Genomic DNA, 26,250 nt, shown 5'->3' on the forward strand with positions numbered 1-26,250 from the left:
TAAACCCATGCCAGATATCTCAAACTCCGGAAGAAAAGCCCGCCGGAATAGGGGGCGGGGCTTATTCTCCTCAGCACACAGCGCCATTTTCCTGCTCAGCTCCGCTGTGAGGAAGGCTCCCAGGACTCTCCCCTGCACTGCACTACAGAAACAGGGTAAAACAGAGAGGGGGGGGCACTTTTTTTGGCGATATTTGATATATTTAAGCTGCTATAAGGATACAACACTTATATAAGGTTGTTCCCATATATATTATAGCGCTTGGGTGTGTGCTGGCAAACTCTCCCTCTGTCTCCCCAAAGGGCTAGTGGGGTCCTGTCTTCGATAAGAGCATTCCCTGTGTGTCTGCTGTGTGTCGGTACGTGTGTGTCGACATGTATGAGGACGATGTTGGTGTGGAGGCAGAGCAATTGCCGATAATGGTGATGTCACCGCCCAGGGAGTCGACACCGGAGTGGATGGCTTTGTTTATGGAATTACGTGATAATGTCAGCACATTACAAAAATCAGTTGACGACATGAGACGGCCGGAAAACCAGTTGGTACCTGCCCAGGCGTCTCAGACACCGTCAGGGGCTGTAAAACGCCCTTTACCTCAGTCGGTCGACACAGACCTAGACACTGAATCTAGTGTCGACGGTGAAGAAACAAACGTATTTTCAAGTAGGGCCACACGTTATATGATCACGGCAATGAAGGAGGCTTTGCATATCTCTGATACTGCAAGTACCACAAAAAGGGGTATTATGTGGGGGGTGAAAAAACTACCTGTAGTTTTTCCTGAATCAGAGGAATTGAATGATGTATGTGATGAAGCGTGGGTTAACCCAGATAGAAAAGTGCTAATTTCAAAAAAGTTATTGGCATTATACCCTTTCCCGCCAGAGGTTAGGGCGCGCTGGGAAACACCCCCTAGGGTGGATAAGGCGCTCACACGCTTATCAAAACAAGTGGCGTTACCGTCTCCAGATACGGCCGCCCTCAAGGATCCAGCTGATAGGAGGCTGGAAACTACCCTAAAAAGTATATACACACATACTGGTGTTATACTGCGACCAGCCATCGCCTCAGCCTGGATGTGCAGTGCTGGGGTGGTCTGGTCGGATTCCCTGACTGAAAATATTGATACCCTGGATAGGGACAGTATTTTATTGACTATAGAGCAATTAAAGGATGCTTTTCTTTATATGCGAGATGCTCAGAGGGATATTTGCACTCTGGCATCGAGAGTAAATGCGATGTCCATATCTGCCAGAAGAAGTTTATGGACGCGACAGTGGTCAGGTGATGCGGATTCTAAACGACATATGGAAGTATTGCCGTATAAAGGGGAGGAATTATTTGGCGTCGGTCTATCGGATCTGGTGGCCACGGCAACTGCCGGAAAATCCACCTTTTTACCTCAGACCCCCTCCCAACAGAAAAAGACACCGTCTTTTCAGCCGCAGTCCTTTCGGTCCTATAAGAACAAGCGGGCAAAAGGACAGTCATATCTGCCCCGGGGCAGAGGAAGGGGTAAGAGAGGACAGCAAGCTGCCCCTGCCCAGGAACAGAAGCCCTCCCAGGGTTCTGCAAAGCCCTCAGCATGACGCTGGGGCTTTACAAGCGGACTCAGGAGCAGTGGGGGGTCGACTCAAGAATTTCAGCGCACAGTGGGCTTGCTCACAGGTGGACACCTGGATCCTGCAGGTAGTATCTCAGGGTTACAGGTTGGAATTCGAGAAGTCTCCCCCTCGCCGGTTCCTAAAGTCTGCTTTGCCAACGTCTCCCTCAGACAGGGCGACGGTATTGGAAGCCATTCACAAGCTGTTTTCTCAGCAGGTGATAGTCAAGGTACCCCTCCTACAACAAGGAAAAGGGTATTACTCCACGCTATTTGTGGTACCGAAGCCGGACGGCTCGGTAAGACCTATTCTAAATCTGAAATCTTTGAATCTGTACATACAGAAATTCAAATTCAAGATGGAGTCACTCAGAGCAGTGATAGCGAATCTGGAAGAAGGGGACTTTATGGTGTCCCTGGACATAAAGGATGCTTACCTGCATGTCCCAATTTGCCCTTCACATCAAGGGTACCTCAGGTTCGTGGTGCAAAACTGTCATTATCAGTTTCAGACGCTGCCGTTTGGATTGTCCACGGCACCTCGGGTCTTTACCAAGGTAATGGCCGAAATGATGATTCTTCTTCGAAGAAGAGGCGTATTAATTATCCCTTACTTGGACGATCTCCTGATAAGGGCAAGGTCCAGAGAACAGCTGGAGGACGGAGTAGCACTAACCCAATTAGTGCTACAACAACACGGGTGGATTCTGAATTTTCCAAAATCTCAGTTGACACCGACAACACGTCTGCTGTTCCTGGGAATGATTCTGGACACGGTTCAGAAAAAGGTGTTTCTTCCGGAGGAGAAAGCCGAGGAGTTATCCAAACTTGTCAGGAACCTCCTAAAACCAGGATAAGTGTCTGTGCATCAATGCACAAGAGTCCTGGGAAAGATGGTGGCTTCTTACGAAGCGATTCCGTTCGGCAGATTCCACGCACGAACTTTTCAGTGGGATCTGTTGGACAAATGGTCCGGATCGCATCTGCAGATGCACCAGCGGATAACCTTATCACCACGGACAAGGGTGTCTCTTCTGTGGTGGTTGCAGAGTGCTCATCTGTTAGAGGGCCGCAGATTCGGCATACAGGACTGGGTCCTGGTGACCACGGATGCCAGTCTGAGAGGCTGGGGAGCGGTCACACAGGGAAGAAACTTCCAGGGAGTATGGTCAAGCCTGGAGATGTCTTTTCACATAAACATACTGGAGCTAAGAGCGATTTACAATGCTCTAAGTCTGGCAAAACCCCTGCTTCAGGGTCAGCCGGTGTTGATCCAGTCGGACAACATAACGGCAGTCGCCCACGTAAACAGACAGGGCGGCACAAGAAGCAGGACAGCAATGGCAGAAGCTGCAAGGATTCTTCGCTGGGCGGAAGATCATGTGATAGCACTGTCAGCAGTGTTCATTCCGGGAGTGGACAACTGGGAAGCAGACTTCCTCAGCAGACACGATCTACACCCGGGAGAGTGGGGACTTCATCCAGAAGTCTTCCACATGATTGTGAACCGTTGGGAAAAACCAAAGGTGGATATGATGGCGTCCCGCCTCAACAAAAAACTGGACAGGTATTGCGCCAGGTCAAGAGACCCTCAGGCAATAGCTGTGGACGCTCTGGTAACACCGTGGGTGTTCCAGTCAGTGTATGTGTTCCCTCCTCTGCCTCTCATACCAAAAGTACTGAGAATTATACGGCAAAGGGGAGTAAGAACGATACTCGTGGCTCCGGATTGGCCAAGAAGAACTTGGGTACCCGGAACTTCAAGAGATGCTCACGGAGGATCCGTGGCCTCTACCTCTAAGACGGGACCTGCTTCAGCAGGGACCGTGTCTATTCCAAGACTTACCGCGGCTGCGTTTGACGGCGTGGCGGTTGAACGCCGAATTCTAAGGGAAAAAGGCATTCCGGAAGAGGTCATTCCTACACTGGTAAAAGCCAGGAAGGAGGTGACGGCACAACATTATCACCGCATTTGGAGAAAATATGTTGCGTGGTGTGAGGCCAGGAAGGCCCCCACGGAGGAATTTCAATTGGGTCGATTCCTACATTTCCTGCAAACAGGATTGTCTATGGGCCTCAAATTGGGGTCCATTAAGGTTCAAATTTCGGCCCTGTCGATTTTCTTCCAGAAAGAATTGGCTTCAGTTCCTGAAGTCCAGACTTTTGTAAAAGGAGTACTACATATACAGCCCCCGGTTGTGCCCCCAGTGGCTCCGTGGGACCTTAATGTAGTTTTGGATTTTCTCAAATCCCATTGGTTTGAGCCACTCAAATCGGCGGATTTGAAATATCTTACATGGAAAGTAACCATGCTACTGGCCCTGGCTTCAGCCAGGAGAGTGTCAGAATTGGCGGCTTTATCCTATAAAAGCCCATATCTGATTTTCCATTCGGACAAGGCAGAACTGCGGACGCGTCCTCATTTTCTGCCTAAGGTGGTGTCAGCGTTTCACCTGAACCAGCCTATTGTGGTGCCTGCGGCTACTGGCGATTTGGAGGATTCCAAGTTGTTGGACGTGGTCCGGGCATTGAAAATATATATTCAAGAACTGCTGGAGTCAGAAAGTCTGACTCGCTGTTTATATTGTATGCACCCAACAAGCTGGGTGCTCCTGCTTCTAAGCAGACGATTGCTCGTTGGATTTGTAGCACAATTCAACTTGCACATTCTGTGGCAGGCCTGCCACAGCCTAAATCTGTCAAGGCCCATTCCACAAGGAAAGTGGGCTCATCCTGGGCGGCTGCCCGGGGGGTCTCGGCATTACAACTCTGCCGAGCAGCTACGTGGTCGGGGGAGAACACGTTTGTAAAATTCTACAAATTTGATACCCTGGCTAAAGAGTACCTGGAGTTCTCTCATTCGGTGCTGCAGAGTCATCCGCACTCTCCCGCCCGTTTGGGAGCTTTGGTATAATCCCCATGGTCCTGACGGAGTCCCCAGCATCCACTTAGGACGTCAGAGAAAATAAGATTTTACTTACCGATAAATCTATTTCTCGTAGTCCGTAGTGGATGCTGGGCGCCCATCCCAAGTGCGGATTGTCTGCAATACTTGTACATAGTTATTGTTACAAAAAAAATCGGGTTGTTATTGTTGTGAGCCGTCTTTTCAGAGGCTCCTACGTTTGTCATACTGTTAACTGGGTTCAGATCACAAGTTGTAAGGTGTGATTGGTGTGGCTGGTATGAGTCTTACCCGGGATTCATTATTCTTCCTTATTGTGTACGCTCGTCCGGGCACAGTATCCTAACTGAGGCTTGGAGGAGGGTCATAGGGGGAGGAGCCAGTGCACACCACCTGATCCTAAAGCTTTATTTTTGTGCCCTGTCTCCTGCGGAGCCGCTATTCCCCATGGTCCTGACGGAGTCCCCAGCATCCACTACGGACTACGAGAAATAGATTTATCGGTAAGTAAAATCTTATTATATCAATAAAAGCAGTTATAAAACCAAATTAGAATAAATGGTTCAATAATGTAAGACCCATATTTAGATGGGATCCATAAATATAATGTGGTCAAGCGAGTGACCAAGCTCAAGGGCATTTAACGTCTGTCCCTGACTCTATAACAGTCCAACTAGTATAAAGACCATTCAGAAGAAAGTCAACAATGAAGTGTACTGTGGTCCTCTCAGAGTTCAGGGATGTGTGTGTGTGTGTGTGTATATATATATATATATATATATATATATATACACACACACTTATATATATAGACACTCACTGTTTACAATTGTGGCCACTCCTATAAGCTATGCAGGAAAAGCAGATGGGCCAGCACTCGGGAATAATTAAACAAGAGGTTTTGTTCATTAATGCACTTTGTGAGCCCAAAATGTGTGTACATGTTGTCTCCCATATCCAAATTGCTTGGGGCCAGAAGTATTTTGGATATCAGATTTTTCCGTATTTTGGAATAGGTGTATACCATAATGAGCTATCTGTGGGATGGAACCCAAGCATAAACACAGAATATATTTATGTTTTATATACTCCTTATGCACTTAGGGGAGTATTCAGTTATGGTCGGAAGTTCCGACAGGGCGGAAAAATGGCACTTTCCACCGACAATCAGAACTTTCCGACACTTCAATATTCAATTGAAGAGCCATTATGTTTTCGACCCCGCTGCGGTTGAAAACTGACTGTTTTCGACCATTTATTTTCGGCCATAAGAGGGCGGAAATGAATGGTTGGAATGGGAGGGGAAACGGGCGGAAACGGCCCGCTATTAAATAGTGACGACTTCAATTGAATATACCCCATAGCCTACAGGTAATTTTATACAATATTTGTTATAATTTTATGCATGACGCAAAGATTGTGTACATTAAAAGCAAAAGTGTCACTATCTCAGTCACGCTGAAAAGTTCCGTATTTCGGAATATTTCTTGTTTTAGAATTTTGGATATGGGGGACTCAACCTGTACAATATACTTCAATAAACAAAACACCTTGTTAACACAATTACTCCTGAGAGGGTCATAAATTCTGCTCATAAATAGTATACTGTATATATTTAGAGAGTGTATAATCTGACCAGATGTCAAATGATTGTTACATACTGTAAGTACAATATGTTTATATTCTCCTTTTCTGTTTATCTCCAGGTATTCCTGCTATTACCGTTCCTGCTGGTCTCTCCAGTAGAGGACTACCACTTGGCCTTCAGTTCATTGGCCAAGCTTTCCGCGAACAACAACTCCTCACTGTTGCCAAATGGTTTGAGAAGCAAATGGACTTCTGCCCCTTAGTGTTTGATAGGAATCTAGAAAATGGACAAATAGTTCAAATACATAATAAATCTGTTGCTTCCTTGTAGACAAACAAAAGGTATTGTTAAATATGCAAGAATATGGTATCTCTATAATAGACTACTGCAGTACTAGTAATCAGAAAAATACAACAAAACTTGCAGTGTATGCCTAATAAAAGTGATTTTTTTATTTATTTAATTGCATTAGATATACTATGTGTGTGTATGTTGGTATGTATAGGTGAGTGTGTATTTGAATACACCAATCAGCCATAACATTAAAACCATCTGCCTAATATTATGTAGGTTCCCTTCATGCCACCAAAACAACTCTGACCGGTTGAGGCATGGACTCCAAAAGACACTTGAATGTGTCCTGGGGTATCTGGAACAAAGACGTTAGCAGCAGATTATTTAAGTCCTTTAAGTTGCTAGGTGGGGCCTCCATAGTGGAGGCCAAGTCAACTCCTTAAACTCTTTATTATTTTCCTCAAACCATTCCTGAACAATTTGTGCAGTATGTCAGGGCGCATTATACTGCTCAAAGCAGCCACTGCTATCAGGGAATACCTTTGGCATGAAGGGGTGTACTTTGTTTGCAACAATGTATAGGTCAGTGATAGTTGAGACTGTTAGAAGGCATCCCTTTTGGACAATTTGCACAAGTTAGGGGAAACTGTTGCAAGTTAGAGGTATATAAGGAACAAGTCCATAAGATGGCTAAAGCTTTTGTGGAAAAAAAGTTATAAAAAGAAAAATATTGAATCTGCCATCAACAAAATAGAGGCAATAGAAAGGAGTGAGTTATTAAAACCTAAAATGGACAAGAGTAATTTTACTTTTGACTTGACATTTGTTTCTCAATTTGGCTCACACTATAAGAAAATAAAAGGTTTATTAGTTATAATTGGAGTTTAATCATACAGGACACCATTATAAGGGAGCGGTTACCAGACCACACTATTTTTATTTGCATTAAATCGACATTATTAAAAGACAAACTAGTTAGAAGCACTTTGGATGTGGATGGAGGACATATGTGCGACCAAGGCTTCTGAAGATGCGGGTCTTGCCTTATTTGCAGAACTGTAAAGACCGATTTAAATAAATACAAACATTTTACTGTAAACAAGAAATATATCCTATTAAACTCCCAATTTATTATTTGCCATTAAAAAAATAATAATAATTATATATATATATATATATATATATATATAATATGGGCGGGATGTAGGGGGAGGTGTTGTGACCGCCGGTCATATAACGGCAACCCCCTGAAATATATCAGGAATATGTGAAGAATGCTAAAGACTCGCCTCTCTTAACACCGTTTTAATATCAGTTAGAGTTTTGAAAATCATACTGTATCAGCACACTTTATATGTCATTATAAATGCCAGGAAAGTGACATAAATAATTTCTGGGGAATACAGCAGATTTCCACTACATGAAAATATACAAACTCTGAGGGTAGTCTTGCACAGGCTGAAATGAGATAGATATTCCTTTTAAAAACAATAGTTAAGGTGGATTGAATAGGGAGATTGAAGTTTAGTGGTTATTTAAATAATTAAGATTCCACTCCCTTGTTTTTGAATGGTTTTGAATATATATTTTAATACTTTTTATTAATTTCCTTTTGTATTTTAATGTTTTATTCATGTTTTTATTTTTATCCATGTAATTTGTACTATGATATAAATGAACCTTTTTGGAACGCATATGTCGCCAACCAATTGAACATAAAGTTACTATCCGAAAAGGAGGATATTTGTTTTAGACGTGTTTAACTTGGCTTAAGATACTCATTACGGATAAAAAAGAATGTGTAACACTTGTTGGATCACATATATATCCTGTTTATCCTGCAGAGTATGTTCAGAATATAAGAGCAACGTCACTTCCTGTTTGAAGAGTTTGAAGAGCTATTTTGGGACACATGCAGTTTGGCGGCCGTCTTGTTTCTGATCTCCGGGAATTAATTTAGAGTGCTGGACCAATAAACTAGATTAGTAACTAATTATTTGGTGTCATTTCTGGGTTTATATGGGCACTACCTGTACATTGAGCTTTTGAGAAAGAACACAGGGCCTGATTCATGTTTGTAAGTAAAGCAAATTATCAAACAACTGGGCAAAACCATGCTGCATGCAGGTGGGGCATGTGCAGAAAGATTTAGATTTGGGTGGGTTACATTTTTTCTGTGCATGGTAAATACTTGCTGCTTTTATTTTTACACTGCAATTTAGATTTTGGTTTAAACATACCCCACCCAAATCTAACTCTCTGCACATGTTACACCTGCCCTACCTGCAGTACAACATGTAAAAAATAAGAATTTACTTACCGATAATTCTATTTCTCGTAGTCCGTAGTGGATGCTGGGGACTCCGTCAGGACCATGGGGAATAGCGGCTCCGCAGGAGACAGGGCACAAAAATAAAGCTTTAGGATTAGGTGGTGTGTACTGGCTCCTCCCCCTATGGCCCTCCTCCAAGCCTCAGTTAGGATACTGTGCCCGGACGAGCGTACACAATAAGGAAGGATATTGAATCCCGGGTAAGACTCATACCAGCCACACCAATCACACCGTATAACTTGTGATCTGAACCCAGTTAACAGTATGACAAATGTAGGAGCCTCTGAACAGACGGCTCACAACAATAACAACCCGAATTTGTTTGTAACAATAACTATGTACAAGTATTGCAGACAATCCGCACTTGGGATGGGCGCCCAGCATCCACTACGGACTACGAGAAATAGAATTATCGGTAAGTAAATTCTTATTTTCTCTAACGTCCTAAGTGGATGCTGGGGACTCCTTCAGGACCATGGGGATTATACCAAAGCTCCCAAATGGGCGGGAGAGTGCGGATGACTCTGCAGCACCGAATGAGAGAACTCAAGGTCCTCCTCAGCCAGGGTATCAAATTTGTAGAATTTTGCAAATGTGTTTGCCCCTGACCAAGTAGCAGCTCGGCAGAGTTGTAATGCCGAGACCCCCCGGGCAGCTGCCCAGGATGAGCCCACTTTCCTTGTGGAATGGGCCTTGACAGATTTAGGTTGTGGCAAACCTGCCACAGAATGTGCAAGTTGAATTGTGCTACAAATCCAACGAGCAATCGTCTGCTTAGAAGCAGGAGCACCCATCTTGTTGGGTGCATACAATATAAACAGTGAGTCAGACTTTCTGACTCCCGCCGTTCTTGAAATATATATTTTCAATGCCCGGACCACGTCCAACAACTTGGAATCCTCCAAATCGTTAGTAGCCGCAGGCACCACAATAGGCTGGTTCAGGTGAAACGCTGACACCACCTTAGGCAGAAAATGAGAACGTGTCCGCAGTTCTGCCCTGTCCGTATGGAAAATCAGATATGGGCTCTTATATGATAAAGCCGCCAATTTTGATACTCTCCTGGCTGAAGCCAGGGCCAGTAGCATGGTTACTTTCCATGTAAGATACTTCAACTCCACCGATTTGAGCGGCTCAAACCAATGGGATTTGAGAAAATCCACGACTACATTAAGATCCCACGGTGCCACTGGGGGCACAACCGGGGGCTGTATATGTAGTACTCCTTTTACAAAAGTCTGGACTTCAGGAACTGAAGCCAATTCTTTCTGGAAGAAAATCGACAGGGCCGAAATTTGAACCTTAATGGACCCCAATTTGAGGCCCATAGACAATCCTGTTTGCAGGAAATGTAGGAATCGACCCAGTTGAAATTCCTCCGTGGGGGCCTTCCTGGCCTCACACCACGCAACATATTTTCTCCAAATGCGGTGATAATGTTGTGCAGTCACCTCCTTCCTGGCTTTTACCAGTGTAGGAATGACCTCTTCCGGAATGCCTTTTTCCCTTAGAATTCGGCGTTCAACCGCCATGCCGTTCAAACGCAGCCGCGGTAAGTCTTGGAATAGACACGGTCCCTGCTGAAGCAGGTCCGGTCTTAGAGGTAGAGGCCACAGATCCTCCGTGAGCATCTCTTGAAGTTCCGGGTACCAAGTTCTTCTTGGCCAATCCGGAGCCACTAGTATCGTTCTTACTCCCTTTTGCCGTATAATTCTCAGTACCTTTGGTATGAGAGGCAGAGGAGGGAACACATACACTGACTGGAACACCCACGGTGTTACCAGAGCGTCCACAGCTATTGCCTGAGGGTCTCTTGACCTGGCGCAATACCTGTCCAGTTTTTTGTTGAGGCGGGACGCCATCATATCCACCATTGGTTTTTCCCAACGGTTCACAATCATGTGGAAGACTTCTGGATGAAGTCCCCACTCTCCCGGGTGTAGATCGTGTCTGCTGAGGAAGTCTGCTTCCCAGTTGTCCACTCCCGGAATGAATACTGCTGACAGTGCTATCACATGATCTTCCGCCCAGTGAAGAATCCTTGCAGCTTCTGCCATTGCTGTCCTGCTTCTTGTGCCGCCCTGTCTGTTTACGTGGGCGACTGCCGTGATGTTGTCCGACTGGATCAACACCGGCTGACCCTGAAGCAGGGGTTTTTCCAGACTTAGAGCATTGTAAATCGCTCTTAGCTCAAGTATATTTATGTGAAGAGACATCTCCAGGCTTGACCATACTCCCTGGAAGTTTCTTCCCTGTGTGACCGCTCCCCAGCCTCTCAGACTGGCATCCGTGGTCACCAGGACCCAGTCCTGTATGCCGAATCTGCGGCCCTCTAACAGATGAGCACTCTGCAACCACCACAGAAGAGACACCCTTGTCCGTGGCGATAAGGTTATCCGCTGAAGCATCTGCAGATGCGATCCGGACCATTTGTCCAGCAGATCCCACTGAAAAGTTTGTGCGTGGAATCTGCCGAATGGAATCGCTTCGTAAGAAGCCACCATCTTTCCCAGAACTCTTGTGCATTGATGCACAGACACTTTCCCTGGTTTTAGGAGGTTCCTGACAAGTTCGGATAACTCCCTGGCTTTCTCCTCCGGAAGAAACACCTTTTTCTGAACCGTGTCCAGAATCATTCCCAGGAACAGCAGACGTGTCGTCGGGGTCAACTGAGATTTTGGAAAATTCAGAATCCACCCGTGTTGTTGCAGCACTAGTTGGGTTAGTGCTACTCCGTCCTCCAGCTGTTCTCTGGACCTTGCCCTTATCAGGAGATCGTCCAAGTAAGGGATAATTAATACGCCTCTTCTTCGCAGAAGAATCATCATTTCGGCCATTACCTTGGTAAAGACCCGAGGTGCCGTGGACAATCCAAACGGCAGCGTCTGAAACTGATAATGACAGTTTTGCACCACGAACCTGAGGTACCCTTGATGTGAAGGGCAAATTGGGACATGTAGGTAAGCATCCTTTATGTCCAGGGACACCATAAAGTCCCCTTCTTCCAGATTCGCTATCACTGCTCTGAGTGACTCCATCTTGAACTTGAATTTTTGTATGTACAGGTTCAAAGATTTCAGATTTAGAATAGGTCTTACCGAGCCGTCCGGCTTCGGTACCACAAATAGCGTGGAGTAATACCCCTTTCCCTGTTGTAGGAGGGGTACCTTGACTATCACCTGCTGAGAAAACAGCTTGTGAATGGCTTCCAATACCGTCGCCCTGTCTGAGGGAGACGTTGGCAAAGCAGACTTTAGGAACCGGCGAGGGGGAGACTTCTCGAATTCCAACCTGTAACCCTGAGATACTACCTGCAGAATCCAGGGGTCCACCTGTGAGCAAGCCCACTGTGCGCTGAAATTCTTGAGTCGACCCCCCACCGCTCCTGAGTCCGCTTGTAAGGCCCCAGCGTCATGCTGAGGGCTTTGCAGAACCCTGGGAGGGCTTCTGTTCCTGGGCAGGGGCTGCTTGCTGCCCTCTCTTACCCCTTCCTCTGCCCCGAGGCAGATATGACTGTCCTTTTGTCCGCTTGTTCTTATAGGACCGAAAGGACTGCGGCTGAAAAGACGGTGTCTTTTTCTGTTGGGAGGGGGTCTGAGGTAAAAAGGTGGATTTTCCGGCAGTTGCCGTGGCCACCAGATCCGATAGACCGACGCCAAATAATTCCTCCCCTTTATACGGCAATACTTCCATATGTCGTTTGGAATCCGCATCACCTGACCACTGTCGCGTCCATAAACTCCTTCTGGCAGATATGGACATCGCATTTACTCTCGATGCCAGAGTGCAAATATCTCTCTGAGCATCTCGCATATAAAGGAAAGCATCCTTTAATTGCTCTATAGTCAATAAAATACTGTCCCTATCCAGGGTATCAATATTTTCAGTCAGGGAATCCAACCAGACGACCCCAGCACTGCACATCCAGGCTGAGGCGATGGCTGGTCGCAGTATAACACCAGTATGTGTGTATATACTTTTTAGGGTAGTTTCCATTCTCCTATCAGCTGGATCCCTGAGGGCGGCCGTATCAGGAGACGGTAACGCCACTTGTTTTGATAAGCGTGTGAGCGCCTTATCCACCCTAGGGGGTGTTTCCCAGCGCGCCCTAACCTCTGGCGGGAAAGGGTATAATGCTAATAACTTTTTTGAAATTAGCATTTTTCTATCTGGGTTAACCCACGCTTCATCACATACATCATTTAATTCCTCTGATTCAGGAAAAACTACAGGTAGTTTTTTCACCCCCCACATAATACCCCTTTTTGTGGTACTTGCAGTATCAGAGATATGCAAAGCCTCCTTCATTGCCGTGATCATATAACGTGTGGCCCTACTTGAAAATACGTTTGTTTCATCACCGTCGACACTAGATTCTGTGTCTGGGTCTGTGTCGACCGACTGAGGTAAAGGGCGCTTTACAGCCCCTGACGGTGTCTGAGACGCCTGGGCAGGTACTAACTGGTTTGCCGGCCGTCTCATGTCGTCAACTGATTTTTGTAATGTGCTGACATTATCACGTAATTCCATAAACAAAGCCATCCATTCCGGTGTCGACTCCCTGGGGGGTGACATCACCATTATCGGCAATTGCTCTGCCTCCACACCAACATCGTCCTCATACATGTCGACACACACGTACCGACACACAGCAGACACACAGGGAATGCTCTTATCGAAGACAGGACCCCACTAGCCCTTTGGGGAGACAGAGGGAGAGTTTGCCAGCACACACCCAAGCGCTATAATATATATGGGAACAACCTTATATAAGTGTTGTTCTTTATAGCAGCTTAAATATATCAAAATATCGCCAAAAAAATGCCCCCCCTCTCTGTTTTACCCTGTTTCTGTAGTGCAGTGCAGGGGAGAGTCCTGGGAGCCTTCCTCACAGCGGAGCTGAGCAGGAAAATGGCGCTGTGTGCTGAGGAGAATAAGCTCCACCCCCTATTTCGGCGGGCTTTTCTCCCGTAGTTTTAGATAACTGGCATGGGTTAAATACATACATATAGCCTCAATGGCTATATGTGATGTATTCTTTTGCCATAAAGGTATTAAATATTGCTGCCCAGGGCGCCCCCAGCAGCGCCCTGCACCCTCCGTGACCGCTTGGTGTGAAGTGTGTGACAACAATGGCGCACAGCTGCAGTGCTGTGCGCTACCTTCATGAAGACTGAAGAGCCTTCTGCCGCCTGTTTCCGGACCTTCAATCTTCAGCATCTGTAAGGGGGGTCGGCGGCGCGGCTCCGGGACGAACCCCAGGGTGAGACCTGTGTTCCGACTCCCTCTGGAGCTAATGGTGTCCAGTAGCCTAAGAATCCAATCCATCCTGCACGCAGGTGAGTTGAAATTCTCTCCCCTAAGTCCCTCGATGCAGTGAGCCTGTTGCCAGCAGGACTCACTGAAAATAAAAAACCTAAAAACTTTTTCTAAGCAGCTCTTTAGGAGAGCCACCTAGATTGCACCCTGCTCGGACGGGCACAAAAACCTAACTGAGGCTTGGAGGAGGGTCATAGGGGGAGGAGCCAGTACACACCACCTAATCCTAAAGCTTTATTTTTGTGCCCTGTCTCCTGCGGAGCCGCTATTCCCCATGGTCCTGACGGAGTCCCCAGCATCCACTTAGGACGTTAGAGAAAGAAATATGGGAACGCTAGTATTGTGAAGTTATCTGTGTACCTGCAAAGTCAAAAAACAATTATTTATTCACAAAGTGCTGTGTAGCAATATGATTACACTCTTTTCAGAGTAGTTTAGTTGGGATACCGGACGGCCGGTGCGGAGGTTGCTAGTATCCGAGTTTCCGAGTTCTGCTGGCTGGAGGTGGAATCCCTATCTAACTATCCCTTTCCTACCTTCCCTCCTTGCGCTGCTGGTCACTCGTTCTTGCAGTCGTCCTCCGTTTCTGGCGTGTTCCACACTACCGGAAGTGTCCGCTCCGTGACTTCCGGTGTGACGTCAATCCGGTTTTCCCAGCATCCAACGCGTTTCGTGACAGGGCACTTCGTCAAGGATGACCTCAGCCAGCAGAACTCGGAAACTCGGATACTAGCAACCTCCGCACCGGCCGTCCGGTATCCCAACTAAACTACTCTGAAAAGAGTGTAAACATATTGCTACACAGCACTTTGTGAATAAATAATTGTTTTTTGACTTTGCAGGTACACAGATAACTTCACAATACTAGCGCTCCCATATTTCTTTTTACATATATATTTTTAATTGGAGCAGCTTTTTCATTTAGAAGCGCGGTATTAACATATACAATCTTGCAGTACAACATGGTTTTACTCCGTTGCTTGATCATTTGCTTTAGTTACACACATAAATCAGGCCCACAGTCTGAAACCCATTAAACATGATACAGGGAATGACCTCCTGGTACCAGAAGTGTTTCTCTGACGTCCTAGTGCAGGCCTGGCCAACCTGTGGCTCTCCAGATGTTGTGAAACTACACATCCCAGCATGCCCTGCCACAGTTTTAGCATTCCCTAATAGCAAAACTGTGGCAAAGCATGATGGGACTTGTAGTTTTACAACAGCTGGAGAGCCACAGGTTGGCCAGGCCTGTCCTAGTGGATGCTGGGAACTCCGTAAGGACCATGGGGAATAGCGGCTCCGCAGGAGACTGGGCACAACTAAATGAAAGCTTTTAGACTACCTGGTGTGCACTGGCTCCTCCCACTATGACCCTCCTCCAAGCCTCAGTTAGATTTCTGTGCCCGGCCGAGCTGGATGCACACTAGGGGCTCTCCTGAGCTCCTAGAAAGAAAGTTTATTTTAGGTTTTTTATTTTACAGTGAGACCTGCTGGCAACAGGCTCACTGCATCGAGGGACTAAGGGGAGAAGAAGCGAACCTACCTGCTTGCAGCTAGCTTGGGCTTCTTAGGCTACTGGACACCATTAGTTCCAGAGGGATCGACCGCATGGAACTGGCCTTGGTGTTCGTTCCCGGAGCCGCGCCGCCGTCCCCCTTACAGAGCCAGAAGCAAGAAGAGGTCCGGAAAATCGGCGGCAGAAGACATCAGTCTTCACCAAGGTAGCGCACAGCACTGCAGCTGTGCGCCATTGCTCCTCATGCACACTTCACACTCCGGTCACTGAGGGTGCTGGGGGGCGGGGGGGGGCGCCCTGAGCAGCAATAAAAACACCTTGGCTGGCAAATATATCACAATATATAGCCCCAGAGGCTATATATGTGATAAATACCCCTGCCAGAATCCATAAAAAAGCGGGAGAAAAGTCCGCGAAAAAGGGGCGGAGCTATCTCCCTCAGTACACTGGCGCCATTTTCTCTTCACAGTGCAGCTGGAAGACAGCTCCCCAGGCTCTCCCCTGTAGTTTGCAGGCTCAAATGGTTAAAAAGAGAGGGGGGGCACTAAATTTAGGCGCAATATTGTATATACAAGCAGCTATTGGGAAAAATTCACTCAATATAGTGTTAATCCCTAAATTATATAGCGCTCTGGTGTGTGCTGGCATACTCTCTCTCTGTCTCCCCAAAGGGCTGTGTGGGGTCCTGTCCTCAGTCAGAGCATTCCTTTTGTGTGTGCGGTGTGTCGGTACGGCTGTGTCGACACGTTTGATGAGGAGGCTTATGTGATGGCAGAGCAGATGCCGATAAATGTGATGTCGCCCCCTGTGGGGCCGACACCAGAGTGGATGGATAGGTGGAAGGTATAAACCGACAGTGTCAACTCCTTACATAAAAGGCTGGATGACGTAACAGCTATGGGACAGCCGGCTTCTCAGCCCAGGCGTCTCAAAGGCCATCAGGGGCTCAAAAACGCCAGCTCCCTCAGATGGCAGACACAGATGTCGACACGGAGTCTGACTCCAGTGTCGACGAGGTTGAGACATATACACAATCCACTAGGAACATCCGTTACATGATCCCGGCAATAAAAAATGTGTTACACATTTCTGACATTAACCTAAGTACCACTAAAAAAGGGTTTTATGTTTGGGGAGAAAAAGCAGGCAGTGTTTTGTTCCCCCATCAAATGAGTGAATGAAGTGTGAAAAAGCGTGGGTTCCCCCGATAAGAAACGGGTAATTTCTAAAAAGTTACTGGTGGCGTACCCTTTCCCGCCAGAGGATAAGTTACGCTGGGAGATATCCCCTAGGGTGGATAAGGCGCTCACACGTTTGTCAAAAAAGGTGGCACTGCCGTCTTAGGATACGGCCACTTTGAAGGTACCTGCTGATAAAAAGCAGGAGGCTATCCTGAAGTCTGTATTTACACACTCAGGTACTAGACTGAGACCTGCAGATAGTGCTGCTGCAGCGTGGTCTGTAACCCTGTCAAACAGGGATACTATTTTGCGAACATAAGACGTCGTCTTATATATGAGGGATGCACAGAGGGATATTTTGCCGGCTGGCATCCAGAATTAATGCAATGTCCATTCTGTCAGGAGGGTATTAGAGACCCGACACTGGACAGGTGATGCTGACTTTAAAAGGCACACAGAGCCTTATAAGGGTGAGGAATTGTTTGGGGATGGTCTCTGGGACCTCATATCCACTGCAACAGCTGGGAAGAAAAATTTTTACCTCAGGTTTCCTCACAGCCTAAGAAAGCACTGTATTATCAGGTACAGTCCTTTCGGCTTCAGAAAAGCAAGCGGGTCAAAGGCGCTTCCTTTCTGCACAGAGACGAGGGAAGAGGGAAAAAGCTGCACCAGTCAGCCAGTTCCCAGAATCAAAATTCTTCCCCCGCTTCCTCTGAGTCCACTGCATGACGCGGGGGCTCCACAGGCGTAGCCAGGTACGGTGGGGGGCCGCCTCAAAAATTTCAGCGATCAGTGGGCTCGCTTACAGGTGGATCCCTGGATCCTTTAAGTAGTATCTCAGGGGTACAAGCTGGAATTCGAGGCGTCTCCCCCCCGCCGTTTCCTCAAATCTGCCTTGCCGACAACTCCCTCAGGCAGGGAGGCTGTGCTAGAGGCAATTCACAAGCTGTATTCCCAGCAGGTGATAGTCAAGGTGCCCCTACTTCAACAAGGACGGGGTTACTATTCCACACTGTTTGTGGTACCGAAACCGGACGGTTCGGTGAGACCCATTTTAAATTTGAAATCCTTGAACACATACATAAAAAAATTCAAGTTCAAGATGGAATCGCTCAGGGCGGTTAATGCAAGCCTGGAGGAGGGGGATTACATGGTATCCCTGGACATCAAAGATGCTTACCTACATGTCCCCATTTACCATCCTCACCAGGAGTACCTCAGATTTGTGGTACAGGATTGCCATTACCAATTCCAAACACTGCCGTTTGGACTGTCCACGGCACCGAGGGTCTTTACCAAGGTAATGGCAGAAATGATGATACTCCTTCGAAAAAAGGGAGTTTTAATTATCCCGTACTTGGACGATCTCCTTATAAAGGCGAGGTCCAAGGAGCAGTTGTTGGTCGGAGTAGCACTATCTCGGGAAGTGCTACAACAGCACGGATGGATTCTATACATTCCAAAGTCACAGCTGGTTCCTACCACACGCCTACTGTTCCTGGGGATGGTTCTGGACACAGAACAGAAAAAAGTGTTTCTCCCGCAGGAGAAAGCCAAGGAGCTGTCATCTCTAGTCAGAGACCTCCTGAAACCAAAACAGGTATCGGTGCATCACTGCACACGAGTCCTGGGAAAAATGGTAGCTTCTTACGAAGCAAAATTCCATTCGGCAGGTTCCATGCAAGAACCTTTCAGTGGGACCTCTTGGACAAGTGGTCGGGATCGCATCTTCAGATGCATCGGCTGATAACCCTGTCTCCAAGGACCAGGGTATCTCTACTGAGGTGGCTGCAGAGTGCTCATCTTCAAGAGGGCCGCAGATTCGGCATACAGGACTGGGTCCTGGTAACCACGGATGCCAGCCTTCGAGGCTGGGGGGCAGTCACACAGGGAAGAAATTTCCAAGGACTTTGGTCAAGTCAGGAGTCGTCCCTACACATAAATATTCTGGAACTGAGGGCCATTTACAATGCCCTAAGTCTGGCAAGGCCTCTGCTTCAAAACCAGCCGGTACTGATCCAATCAGACAACATCACGGCAGTCGCCCTTGTAAACCGACAGGGCGGCACAAGAAGCAGGATGGCGATGGCAGAAGCCACAAGGATTCTCCGATGGGCGGAGAATCACGTCTTAGCACTGTCAGCAGTGTTCATTCCGGGAGTGGAAAACTGGGAAGCGGACTTCCTCAGCAGACACGACCTACACCCGGGAGAGTGGGGACTTCATCCAGAAGTCTTCCAACTGTTGGTAAACCGTTGGGAAAGGCCACAGGTGGACATGATGGCGTCCCGCCTAAACAAAAAACTAGATATTGCGCCAGGTCAAGGGACCCTCAGGCAATAGCTGTGGACGCTCTAGTGACACCGTGGGTGTACCAGTCGGTTTATGTATTCCCTCCTCTGCCTCTCATACCAAAGGTACTGAGAATAATAAGAAAACGAGGAGTAAGAACGATACTCGTGGTTCCGGATGGGCCAATAAGAGCTTGGTACCCAGAACTTCAAGAAATGATATCAGAGGACCCATGGCCTCTACCGCTCAGACAGGATCTGCTACAGCAGGGGCCCTGTCTGTTCCAAGACTTACCGCGGCTGCGTTTGACGGCATGGCTGTTGAATTCCGGATCCTAAAGGAAAAAGGCATTCCGGAGGAAGTAATTCCTACGCTGATAAAAGCCAGGAAAGAAGTAACCGCAAACCATTATCACCGTATTTGGCGAAAATATGTTGCGTGGTGTGAGGCCAGGAAGGCCCCAACAGAGGAATTTCAGCTGGGTCGTTTTCTGCACTTCCTACAGTCAGGAGTGACTATGGGCCTAAACTTGGGTTCCATTAAGGTCCAGATTTCGGCTCTGTCGATTTTCTTCCAGAAAGAACTGGCTTCACTGCCTGGAGTTCAGACATTTGTAAAGGGAGTGCTACATATTCAGCCCCCTTTTGTGCCTCCTGTGGCACCTTGGGATCTCAACGTGGTGTTGAGTTTCCTAAAATCACATTGGTTTGAGCCACTTAAAACTGTGGATTTTAAATATCTCACGTGGAAAGTGGTCATGTTATTGGCCTTGGCTTCGGCCAGGCGTGTGTCAGAATTGGCGGCTTTGTCATGTAAAAGCCTTTATCTGATTTTCCATATGGATAGGGCAGAATTGAGGACTCGTCCCCAGTTTCTCCCTAAGGTGGTATCAGCTTTTCACTTAAACCAACCTATTGTAGTGCCTGCGGCTACTAGGGACTTGGAAGATTCCAAGTTACTGGACGTAGTCAGGGCCTTAAAAATTTATATTTCCAGGACGGCTGGAGTCAGGAAAACTGACTCGCTTTTTATCCTGTAGGCACCCAACAAAATAGGTGCTCCTGCTTCTAAGCAGACTATTGCTCGCTGAATTTGTAGCACAATTCAGCTGGAGCATTCTGCGGCTGGATTGCCGCATCCTAAATCAGTAAAAGCCCATTCCACAAGGAAGGTGGGCTCATCTTGGGCGGCTGCCCGAGGGGTCTCGGCTTTATAACTTTGCCGAGCTGCAACTTGGTCAGGGGCAAACACGTTTGCAAAATTCTACAAATTTGATACCCTGGCTGAGGAGGACCTTGAGTTCTCTCATTCGGTGCTGCAGAGTCATCCGCACTCTCCCGCCCGTTTGGGAGCTTTGGTATAATCCCCATGGTCCTTACGGAGTTCCCAGCATCCACTAGGACGTAAGAGAAAATAAGATTTTACTCACCGGTAAATCTATTTCTCGTAGTCCGTAGTGGATGCTGGGCGCCCATCCCAAGTGCGGATTGTCTGCAATACTTGTATGTAGTTATTGCCTAACTAATGTGTTATTGTTGAGCCATCTGTTGAGAGGCTCAGTTATATTTCATACTGTTAACTGGGTATAATATCACGAGTTGTACAGTGTGATTGGTGTGGCTGGTATGAGTCTTACCCGGGATTCAAAATCCTTCCTTATTGTGTACGCTCGTCCGGGCACAGTATCCTAACTGAGGTCTGGAGGAGGGTCATAGTGGGAGGAGCCAGTGCACACCAAGTAGTCTAAAAGCTTTCTTTTAGTTGTGCCAGTCTCCTGCGGAGCCGCTATTCCCCATGGTCCTTACGGAGTTCCCAGCATCCACTACGGACTACGAGAAATAGATTTACCGGTGAGTAAAATCTTATTTTTTCAATCTACACTGACTAAAAGGGAATTCCCTGCCATATTGCATGTTACCAGGACATTGTTACCTTGATGTGCTTGATTCAACTTTCACATCTGGTAGAAATCCTGTTTTGAGGGGAAGATACCCTGTATGATGGTTATCTGTACAAGGGCCCTCATTCCGAGTCGTTTGCTCGGTATTTTTCATCGCATCGCAGTGAAATTCCGCTTAGTGCGCATGCGCAATATTCGCACTGCGACTGCGCCAAGTATCTTTGCTATGAAGAAAGTATTTTTACTCACGGCTTTCTCATCGCTCCGGCGAACGTAATGTGATTGACAGGAAATGGGTGTTACTGGGCGGAAACACGGCGTTTTATGGGCGTGTGGCTGAAAACGCTACCGTTTCCGGAAAAAACGCAGGAGTGGCCGGAGAAACGGGGGAGTGGTTGGGCGAACGCTGGGTGTGTTTGTGACGTCAAACCAGGAACGACAAGCACTGAACTGATCGCACAGGCAGAGTAAGTCTGGAGCTACTCTAAAACTGCTAAGTAGTTTGTGCTCGCAATATTGCGAATACATCGGTCGCAATTTTAAGATGCTAAGATACACTCCCAGTAGGCGGCGGCTTAGCGTGTGTAACTCTGCTAAATTCGCCTTGCGACCGATCAACTCGGAATAAGGGCCAATGTTTTTATACTTATCTATGTGAGTGTAATTTTACTGTTAATACTGCATATAGTTAATAATTTTACTGGTAATAAATACTGCATACATAGATCCTTGGGGAAAGTAGTGGGTTCATTGATTCAGAATAAAGTGGAATTTTGATGTGCATTACCTAAAGAGTGCAAAGTATAAGGAGATTTCCTATGGGAATCATTGATGATTACAGTTAAATGCTTGAGGGATCTAATATCATTCCTTGTTGTTACTCTGCACTTAAGGGTGTTTGGACTGTTATTGGCTATGCTATGTTTTGTCTCTGTTTTCTATTTTATATGTCATCATGAAAATATGTAATCAGTGAGAGTGCCAAGGCTGAATTATTGACACCTACCCAAATGTTTAGGTAGGTGGTACATGTCAAAGTAACATCTGCATGAATGCCATGACCCAAGGTTTCCCAGCAGAACATTGTTCAGAGCATTAAACTCCCTCCGCCAGCTTGCCTCCTTCCCATATTGCTTCCTGGTGCCAATTCTATCCCAGGTAAACGCTGCACATGTACCCGTTCGTCCACATAATGTAAAAGAAAGCGTGATTCGTCAGACCAGGCCACCTTCTTCCATTGCTCCATGGTGCAGTTCTGACACTCGTGCCCATTGTGTATGCGTTCCACAATGGACAGGGATTAGCATGGGTACTTGTTACCTGTGCTCTGTTTATGTTTTGCTTACTGTAATGTAATGTTCTGTGTACCCTGTGCTGTCCTACTGTTGTAGTGCACTGGGGACCACTTGTGGTGCCTTATAAATAAAATGTAATAATAGTGATCTGTGGGATTGTACCAAATCACCATTCCTCCAAATGAGCAGCACACACTATAGTATAACCCTGGGGGTATTCCACCACTCCTGTATTCAAACACACTTCTTTCTTCAACACTTTAAATCCCCTTGTCCATATCCCTCAAACAAAAACAGAGGTGGGGGATAATAGTGAAGTACAGTTTTGGTACAAGTTAAAACCACTATACAAAACAATTCTCAATAGCAATCCACCACAGTCTATGGTCAGAGTATGCATACCCAATGCGATGGGTATCAAACAATGTCCACCCAATAGCGGTTTTTAGTCAGGTACCTCCCGGGATATCAGCACCCTTACGCCACTGGTCAGGAACCTTTCTCCTCGCATACGGTCTGCTGCAGTCTGTGCCAAGGTGGTGATTTTACTATGATGTTTTCTCCCGAAGCAAGATCTGCGTCCATCTACTCACATGCTGGGGGCATCCCAGCATGTGTGGCGCCGCCTCACGATGCATCTGCAGTTTAATTGCAGATGCATGGATTTAAGGTCGACCCCTGCCTGCGCAGCATGGCTGCGCTGGTAGGTGGTCCGCCGCCATTTTTTATATCATAGCAGCTGTGTGTGACATCATGCAGCTACCCTGAAAAATGCTTGTGATGTGTCCTTGCTTCTCCCAAAGTGCCGAACGCCCACCGCTGTAAAGCACCTTGCGCCTGCATTTTTCCAGGATGCACCCACAAGGAGAAGGGTCACACAAGCGCACTGCGGCCCGTGCGCAGACCATATGGACGCGTCCACTGTGTACAGACGCATGGATGCGTCGATCTCTGTATCGCCCCCATCAGGAACTTCTTGTTTACACTGGGGGCTTTAGTAAGTGCACCTTTTTGTTTACCCGAAACATCTTCTGCTCTATATTATGCTGTATTGGACTAGCACAGTGATGGCTAACCTTGACACTCCAGCTGTTGTTGAACTACACATCCCAGCATGCCCTGCATCAGTTTTAGCATGGCCAAATAGCAAAACTGTAGCAGGGCATGCTGGGATGTGTAGTTCAACAACAGCTGGAGTGTCAAGGTTAGCCATCACTGGTCTAGCAACATACAGCATTTTATTATTAATTGAAAACTGACCTTATATCCCAACATACTTGCTCCTATTCATTTGTGAACCTAGTGTGTTTTCTGCACCTAGGGGGTCATTCCGAGTTGTTCGCTCGTTGCCGATTTTCGCAACAGAGCGATTAAGGCAAAAATGCGCATGCGCATGTTACGCAGTGCGCATGCGCTAAGTATTTTAGCACAAAACTTAGTAGATTTACTCACGTCCGAACGAAGAATTTTCATCGTAGGAAGTGATCGGAGTGTGATTGACAAGAAGTGGGTGTTTCTGGGCGGAAACTGACCGTTTTCTGGGAGTGTGCGGAAAAAACGCAAGCGTGCCAGGATAAAATGCAGGAGTGGCTGGAGAAACGGGGGAGTGGCTGGCCGAACGCAGGGCGTTTGTGACGTCAAACCAGGAACGAAACGGGCTGAGCTGATCGCAATGTAGGAGTAAGTCTCGAGCTACTCAGAAACTGCTAAGAAATTTCTATTCGCAATTCTGCTAATCTTTCGTTCGCAATTCTGCTAAGCTAAGATGGGTCTGGGACACCAGGTCAACAACAAAAAGGTCGACACACACCTTAGGTCGACGCCAATTGGTCTGGACAAAAGGTCGACATGTACAAAAGGTCGACAGGAACAAGGTCGACATGGAAAAAGGTCGACCTAAGTTTTTTTATGTTTTTTTGGTGTTGTTTTCTTCGTAGAGTGACCGGGAACCCCAATTAGTGCACCGCGTCCCCTCGCATGGCTCGCTTCGCTCGCCATGCTTCGGGCATGGTGCCTTCGCTCCGCTCCACTTTGCTCGGCACAGATTACCGTTCCAATCGTAGTCCACGTGGATCGTTAAGTATAAAAAGGTTCCAAAAAAGAAAAAAATGTGAAAAACTCATGTCGACCTTTTTCCATGTCGACCTTGTTCCTGTCGACCTTTTGTCCATGTCGACCTTTTGTCCATGTCGACCTAAGGTGTGTTGACCAATTGGCGTCGACCTAAGGTGTGTCGACCTTTTTGTTGTCGACCTGGAGTCCGGATACCGCTAAGATACACTCCCAGAGGGCGGCAGCCTAGCGTGTGCAATGCTGCTAAAATCTGCTAGCGAGCGAACAACTCGGAATGACCCCCCTTATCCCTTCCTTACAAACTGATCCTTAATGCTTTTTTACATTTTGATATGCTTATATTTTGATGGTTTGGGGATCCATATAGTGTTACAAGTCCCGGAACTACATTTCCTGATGTGCATTCCACCTTGGAACACAAGAGTTCTACTTATCCAGCCAAGTTGCTTTCACTTTAGGAAGTGTATGGGTGTAGGAAGTTGGCGCTGGAATAGGCACAAAGGGCAAAGCTGATGGTTCAGCTGGGATGGTTATTGTTTTTAGGTGAAGGAAATGGATGGATACTTATCTTAATGATTTTCCGGTGAATCCCTGGTCCTTATTAGGGAGATGTTTTCCTCCAGAATAAATGGGATCATGCAACGGAGTGGTATGGAAAACAACGGCTCTCTTTCCTCGTGGTCAATACTCCAGTTGTTTGTAAATCTTTTATTTGTTTTTATCCAATAAATCCCCTTTTTCTATATGGGCGTTTTAATAAGAATGCTGATTGGATAAAGATACCTTTCTGCGCAGACGGAAGACGCATTAACCAGTAAGTACCGGTACGTAGCTCAGCTTAAAAGATACCTTGATGAGTCCATATTCATACTCTTTATTGTAAGTTAGGTACGCTGAAGATCAAACAGTATCACTTCATAAAAGAAACCTTTATACGTTTTAAACCTCACTCACTTTATGTAAGTGAGGTATGATCATCTTTTTTGAAGAAATCATTTAATAGATCTACTATCAAAAATGCATATTTCATATATGTGATTCTTTTGAGGGACTTTAACTCAAAACGTTGTTATTTTTTATATTTTCCATACCACTCCGTTGCATGATCCCATTTATTCTGGAGGAAAACATCTCCCTAATAGGGACCAGGGATTCACCGGAAAATCATTAAGATAAGTATCCATCCTTTTCCTTCACCTAAAAACAATAACCATCCCATCTGAACCATCAGCTTTACCCTTTGTGCCTATTCCAGCGCCAACTTCCTACACCCATACACTTCCTAAAGTTTTTTGTTTAGTTTGGATTATTCTTGGGATTAATCCAGTGGTGTTAGGGAGAGGCAGCAGGAAATGTAATTTACAAGGAGCGCCTCTGCCATTCTACCAAACTCTTTTGTCCAAAGTTGCTTACACTATTCATGTCATGAAAGAAGGGCTCCATTTTGGAATATATGAGTTCCCACAATTTGCTGGATTCACGATGGTCCCAGCTTGCATTTCCTGGATGCCTGCGTTCCAAGCTTGAAGGCACCTTGGGGCTTTTTTTGTGGCAGAAAAGTGATAAAACACCCAAAAAAACATTGTCAACCTTTTTTATGTCAATAATTTCATGTCGATCTTTTGACCCTGTCGACATTTTCTACTGTCTGCCTATTCCATGTTGACCTTTTGACCCTGTCGACCTATTGACTGTAAACCTTTTTAGTGTGGATATAATGAGCCACACCCATCCTCATCTATAACCGATTATGCCGATTTCAGTACATGTATACTTGCTCTTAGTCGGGTTGTTGTTTTGCTGCTACTGGACTTTTATCTGATGTTTGAAATAAATAAAAAAACATAAAATGCAAAGAAAGTATAATATATATTTTATTCATGCTTTATCTGTACTTGAAGGCTTAAAATGTCTCTAGTCCCACCCCTACCCCAACCACACCTCAAAGCAAA

At 46.4% G+C, this 26,250-nt stretch overlaps 1 protein-coding gene across 2 annotated transcripts in view; it reads left to right on the forward strand.

The window, feature by feature from the left end:
* Positions 1-8,383, forward strand: part of QRSL1 (glutaminyl-tRNA amidotransferase subunit QRSL1) — a 175,368-nt gene extending 166,985 nt beyond the window's left edge. The window contains exons 11-12 of one of the 2 annotated variants that reach the window (XM_063917063.1): positions 6,215-6,437; positions 8,235-8,383. In XM_063917063.1, the coding sequence (XP_063773133.1) occupies positions 6,215-6,426 (212 nt within the window). In that variant the 3' untranslated portion in view covers positions 6,427-6,437; positions 8,235-8,383. Of the gene's footprint in view, positions 1-6,214; positions 6,555-8,234 lie in introns of those variants that run through there. The other variant, XM_063917062.1, reaches the window with a different exon arrangement.
* The last annotated feature ends 17,867 nt before the right edge of the window (positions 8,384-26,250 follow it).

Source organism: Pseudophryne corroboree, chromosome 4, assembly GCF_028390025.1.
Source record: "Pseudophryne corroboree isolate aPseCor3 chromosome 4, aPseCor3.hap2, whole genome shotgun sequence".
Classification (NCBI taxonomy): domain Eukaryota; kingdom Metazoa; phylum Chordata; class Amphibia; order Anura; family Myobatrachidae; genus Pseudophryne; species Pseudophryne corroboree.